A 6193-nucleotide genomic window follows, 5' to 3' on the forward strand; every position below is an offset into this window, starting at 1 on the left:
AAACTAATAACAATAATTCGAGAGTGTATGTGTTTGGAGCATCTCAATTTTTGTATAAAAATTCTTTTTGGTATCATACAAAAATATTCAAAAAGTGAGCTCTATGAGATCTAATATCTCTCTTAGATCTAAACCCTCCATTTATTCCTTAACAACTTAATAGAAGCTCACTTAATAAATAAGTAATTAATCATAATTTTTTCATATATAAATATATATAATATAATTATATTTTAAAATTCATATAATCATTTAATTCTAATTAAAACTTTATAGAAGATGAATGACTTGCATACCAAGAGTGAATTCTTACAACTAAAACACTATATATAGCAGCATGTCTTATCCCAACAAATAAAAAAACATAAGTTTTAAAGTTAAAATTTCAGAAAAACACAAAATAGAACAATAAAAACATTAAACAATTGTGTGTGTGTGTGTGTGTTTTTTTCTGTGTTTTTTTTTTTTTTTGGTTTTATTATTTATTTATTTATTTAAAAAATTGGGCTGTTAATTAAACAGCAATTGCAGCCAACTACAGTGGCGTTTCTGTTATTACAAGGGACAACCAGGGGCAAAAACATAACTTCAGTCGCGACAAAACCAAAACAGGCGGCCCACTTGTAATTTTTTTACCATGGGCGGGGCGGTGAGCCCGTAACAGCTGCAAGGAGGGTGCACGGATCGAGCCCCAAATGTCGATGGGCCGGGCCGCAGAGGCCCTTTGTTCCGCACACTTGGGTGCCTGCCCCAAACCCTAATGACCTTTATTTCAGACCCTTTGCCACGCTACAAAGCCGGCTGTTTATCTCTCACGTCACCCCTACTCAAATTTTGTACTCTTCCCAAACCTCTTCTTAAGTTTTAAGCTAATTCCCAAGGGGGCTCCTATCGCCTGCGGCCCACACCCACCGTACTGCAAATTGGGCCCATTCTCGCATAATGCAATCATGAGGTGTACCATGGCTCCGTGTGGTCCATGCAGTCCCGTGTTCTCCACCGTAGAGAATCACTGAGCATGGACTGCCTTTCCCCTCTATATAAGCAGTTCCCCTTCTCCCACTTCTTTTGCAATAATCACTCACTACTCACTAGCAGAGTTTAATTAATTAAATTCCCTTTCTGCTGAGAGAGAGAGAGAGAGAGAGAGAGAGAGAGAGAGATGGATATGGGTTTGGCGTTTGTGATGAAGCTCTTGTTCATTCTGCCAAGCATGGTGCTTGCGACTATGTTTTTTATATCACAAGCGGCAAAAAGAAGGACAAAGCTTCCTCCGGGTTCACTGGGGTGGCCACTCTTGGGAGAGACTCTCAAATTGTTCACTCAAAACCCAAACCTCTTCCTTTCGACTAGGCAGCAAAGGTGACTTTAAATTAATTTAGTTTGCAGTGCATGTTTTGATTTAATCTAGTGCTTGAGCCTTCAGAGCTTAATTTTAATTTATGCACGAAAAATGATTGACTTCTGTTTTGGTTTTGTGATCGATTGAACTGCAGGTACGGGGACATATTCAAGACGCACATACTGGGTTGTCCGTGCGTGGTGTTGGCGAGCCCGGAGGCGGCCCGGTTCGTGCTGGTGACGGAGGCCGGCCTGTTCAAACCCACATACCCACGGTGCAAGGAGCAGCTGATCGGTCCGTGGGCCGTCTTCTACCACCAGGGCGGTTACCATGCCCGGATGAGGAAGCTGGTTCAAGCCGCCGTCTCCCTCGATATTATCCGAACCATGGTCCCTCAAATCCAAGCCTTAGCTGTCTCCGCCTTGGACTCCCTGTGCGGCGGCCGCGTCGTCAACTTCTTCTATGGAATGAAGAAGGTTTTTCCTTTTTCCCTTTTTCTAAATTTTTATTTTTAAATTTTTTGTTATAATCAATACGATGTACGTCGTATTAACGTTGCTTTTGATTTGGCCATGGCAGTTCACTTTTGACGTTGCGGTTTTGTCCATCTTCGGCCGCTTGGACGACCGCCACAAGGATAAGCTGGAGAAGAACTACTACGCCCTGGACAAGGGTTACAATTCTTTCCCGATAAACCTACCGGGAACTCCTTACCGCCAGTCAGCTTTGGTAAGCCTCCGCCCGGAGATCTATATATAAATATGTGTATGTGTGTGTGTGTTTAAAAAAAAAAAGTGTATAGTAAAGTTTTAGATTATATTTATGTGTTAATTAACTCAATTTCTCACTCTGTTTGTGTGTGTGTGTGTGTGTGTGTGTGGTGCGAAAAGGCAAGGAGAAGATTGGAAGAGATCCTGGGAGAGATACTGGAGGAGAGGAAGGAGAAGAAATGGAAACAGAATGTTCTGTTGGATAACTTATTGAAGTTCAGAACAGATAAAGATGAGGAGGCAGCTGGAGGCTTCACGGACGATCAGATAGTTGACAACATCATTGGCGTATTGTTTGCAGCTCAGGACACCACCGCCAGTGTTTTGACTTGGATGCTCAAATACATCCAGGACGATCCTAAACTCCTAGCTGATATTAAGGTTCTCTTTTATTTTATTTTTTGGGTCCAATTAATTAATGAACTTGAGAATTGTTTTTACGTTAATCATCCTAAATTTAGGTAGCTGATGATGAAAATTATTGCTTAATTGGTTTTTCAGGGCGAACAGATGGCAATATATGAAGAAAATGATAAAGGAAAGCAACCACTGGGGTGGGCTCAGACTAGGCGTATGCCCATCACCAGTAAGGTATATACATACATATATATATATATATATATATAGATGCAGATATATGCAAGCTACCTAGCTAGGATCATCAGCTAGCTCCCTCAAACTGATCAAGTTTAATAATTTTATTTGTTCAACAAAAAAGTTAATCATGCATGCACTAATTAAGAATATTAATTTATGGCATATTAATTGATTGATGTGTGCAATATATATATTTCAGGCTATATCAGAGAGCTTAAGGTTGGCTAGCATAGTATCTTACACGTATAGAGAAGCTGTTGAAGATGTGGAATACCAGGGTAAGTTATATACATGCTCCAATTAAATTATTGCATGTTTTCGTGAATTAAAAGGCAAAAGCTGTTAACTAGCTAGGTGAGGTCTAACCAAGAATTTATAATTTCTAATATTTATTATGAAATTTTGATTTGTAGGATACTTAATTCCGAAAGGATGGAAAGTACTCCCAGCATTTCGATGCATCCATCATAACCCAGATTTCTTTGATGATCCACTAAGCTTTAATCTTTCGAGATTTGATGTATACCCCTGATCGAGTTTTACAGTAATCATTCAAACACTACTTATATATAATTGTTAACTAGCTCTAATGTGTTATCTTTTTTTTCTCTTTTGTTTTTTTTTTTTTTTTCCTTTCTTTTCTTTTCTTTTCTTTTCTTTTTGGGGGTATGAAGAGAGGACTGAAACCCAACACATTTCTCCCATTCGGCAACGGAGCTCATGCATGTCCAGGAAATGAACTTGCCAAGATGGAGATATTTGTTCTCATTTACCATTTGGTCAACGAATTCAGGTAGCCCTTTTATTTTTATTCAGCAAACAAAATAAAGCATTGAGCTCAGATGGATCCAACATTATACACAAAAATAGCAACAACAAAAAAAAAAAAAAAAAAAAAATGCCTTTATTAGTATTATACTTACATGTTTATCATATAAATTTTCATTTAATTATTATCCCAAGTATATAAAAGTCACTTGAGTCTCTCTCCCGGGGAAATTATATAGGGGACCCTCCATGTTTGTGTACCTATATTTAAATGTTAGACCTATGACAATTTGGTTCTACATTTATTAATATCAGATGGACTAGTTTGTAATAAATGTATAATTTATGAAACAGCCACACGAACACGTGGAAGTGAAAGTCTTGTATAATTTCTCTTCCGTGAGAATAACACAACACAATATTTATGTATATATGTACCACATATGCAATGCAATGCTTCACTCACACTTTAAGAAAGAAATGTGTGATTCAAATTTTTTTTGTTCATTCTGAGCAAATGGTACGTGGACATAATTTTCCCAAAGTAAATGCATGGGTTTGGTTATGAGTTGTGTACGTCGTTCGTACCAACAATTACACTACTATGATTTAAAGCTCAAAGTTCTTGAAAGCCACATTCTTGAAGCTCTTACACTATGTTCATATTAAGCAATTCTTCACTGCTGCATATATACTGTACTATAATGCTTTGATCACACAGCCAATTTCATGCCTTAGCCAGTCCCCTATTTGGTGATGATGCATGTTGATATGCACCTGCTACAATCATATGACACACCATTGAGTGGTAGACGGATGATATATATGCATGAGTAATAATTAATTAACTTAATTACCTGCCTAGTTCCATATCATAATTTAATTATTTTGTTAACATTTAACTTTGGTCTGTTTGTGTGTATATATAATTCGATAGTCTTTAATATGTCCAGGAAAGCGTTTCGGGTATGTATTTCTTAATTATGCATAATGCTAGGCCGTCCTAGCTGCACCCATATGAATATCGCACCAACACATGTAGTTTGGAAGGCTAGCATTAATTTTTTCTTACTCATATAATTATACATGCTTTATTGGGTATAGATGGGAAGTGGTGAAGTCCAAGAGAAGTGATAAGGTTCAGTACAACCCATTTCCAATTCCTTGGAAAGGATTACCAGCTAAGTTTTGGAGAGCTAAATCCAACAATCAAGTAGCAGCAAGGATCGAGCAACCTAATCAACGGCATTAATTAGGACATTAGCTATATCTAGCCAGCTTACACTCTCATAAACAAGAGATGGATCGACCGGCTACAATACTCTCTTATCTACTAGTTCTCGAATGTTTTTGTATTTCCTAAATTCGTCCAAGTTTAACTAGATCAAAGTTGGTAGATGGATCCAGGATAGATGCATGCATGTTTTGCACTATTTTCTGTATGTCTAGCAATTAATTAAGCAGCCGTTAGGTGTTGTTATCATTGACTAGTATACGATCATAAGTGATTTTGATATGTACTAGCTAGCTTGTTAGCTTCAATAAATAATAATTTAGTTGTACTTTCTTGATTATGGGGAAGTTGTGATTTGTGGGGAGATGCCTTATGAGTGTGACATGTCTTAAGGTTTGGCTAGGTGGGTTGGGACTTGTTACGCGTCCCTATTGGGTGCCTCCTTATTTGGGGTAGTGAAGTACAAGCCATATGGTGGTACGTGTCAGAACCCCAGTGGTGCTGCATGCATACCCATATGCATCACATGTGTGCCAGTTTGGAGTCGATCTCCCCCATTGATCCATCAAACGGGTTTGCCCAGCCACCACTCTCATTCTTCTTTTGCGATTTATTTTATTTTATTTTTGCTGCTGAAGGAAGACAATATGCAAGGGTGGCTTTCACAATGTTAGCTTCCATGATGGCCCGTAAATGAGAAAATGTTGAGGCTTTGGGCCGGTTGGAGGGGTCCATGCCTCATGCATGCACGAATGATAATTACAAACCTAAAAGCATGCATGCTTGTATGCATCACTCTTCTCCGGTACTGCTGGTGGCATTGCATGCCCATGAACATGTTAAGCAGGAAAATATGGACCATCTATTTCTACACTTTTCCTTCAGCACACACATTTGGGACAGACTCTTTCAACTCTTTAATCTGCAGTGGACAATCCCAGCGTAGGCCCAAGCTTTCTTAAAAGGATGGGATTAGTCCAAACTCAAAGGCAAACTCCGACTATTTAAATTGCTCAGCTGATAACCGTGTTCTGGGAAATTGGTAGGAACGTGATCAAAGAATATTTCATGATGCCCTCTCTACAGCAACAACAATGTTCAACAGAGTGATGTAGATGATTTTCTTGTGGCATTGAATTTGTTCTTCTTTGAGCTGAATGGAATGGTCGAAAATCTTGTCCTTTTGTTCTTTGTTTGGTACTTAAGAAATTTTGTATTAATTGTAGTGATAGGCCCTGTGCTTTATCTCCTTTGTTTTTCTGTTTTTTTTTTAACCCAAATTTATTGATAGCCTTTACTTATGGCGGAAGAAAACCATGATTACAAACATGCCACAAGAGATTAACAAATAAACTAGCAAAATCATCCCATGCAACAAAACCAATACAAACCTAACTAAACCCGTACCATTATCCAATTAAAACAAACTAAACAAGATCATATGAATCAAAACAAAATAAAAACAAACAAAAACAAAATACC

The 6193-nt window shown here is 38.0% G+C and overlaps 1 protein-coding gene across 1 annotated transcript; it reads left to right on the forward strand.

Annotated features, from left to right (window-relative positions):
• Window positions 1-991: 991 nt before the first annotated feature.
• Window positions 992-5051, forward strand: LOC131165249 (abscisic acid 8'-hydroxylase 4-like). The gene is made up of 9 exons (XM_058122871.1): window positions 992-1362; window positions 1497-1818; window positions 1922-2071; window positions 2233-2493; window positions 2614-2703; window positions 2909-2987; window positions 3123-3229; window positions 3384-3502; window positions 4582-5051. The coding sequence occupies exons 1-9, from the start codon at window positions 1163-1165 to the stop codon at window positions 4727-4729; spliced, it is 1476 nt and encodes a 491-aa protein (XP_057978854.1). The 5' UTR covers window positions 992-1162; the 3' UTR covers window positions 4730-5051.
• The last annotated feature ends 1142 nt before the right edge of the window (window positions 5052-6193 follow it).

Source organism: Malania oleifera, chromosome 1 (genome assembly GCF_029873635.1).
Source record: "Malania oleifera isolate guangnan ecotype guangnan chromosome 1, ASM2987363v1, whole genome shotgun sequence".
In the NCBI taxonomy this organism is placed as follows: domain Eukaryota; kingdom Viridiplantae; phylum Streptophyta; class Magnoliopsida; order Santalales; family Ximeniaceae; genus Malania; species Malania oleifera.

What these genes read in the sequence shown, in the direction of transcription:
- LOC131165249 (XM_058122871.1), top strand. Translation starts at nt 1,163, where the DNA reads ATGGATATGGGTTTGGCGTTTGTGATGAAGCTCTTGTTCATTCTGCCA. An exon ending in TCTTCTATGGAATGAAGAAG is followed by an intron (nt 1,819 to 1,921) that starts GTTTTTCCTTTT and finishes TGGCCATGGCAG; the next exon opens with TTCACTTTTGACGTTGCGGT. An exon ending in TTAATCTTTCGAGATTTGAT is followed by an intron (nt 3,230 to 3,383) that starts GTATACCCCTGA and finishes GGGGGTATGAAG; the next exon opens with AGAGGACTGAAACCCAACAC.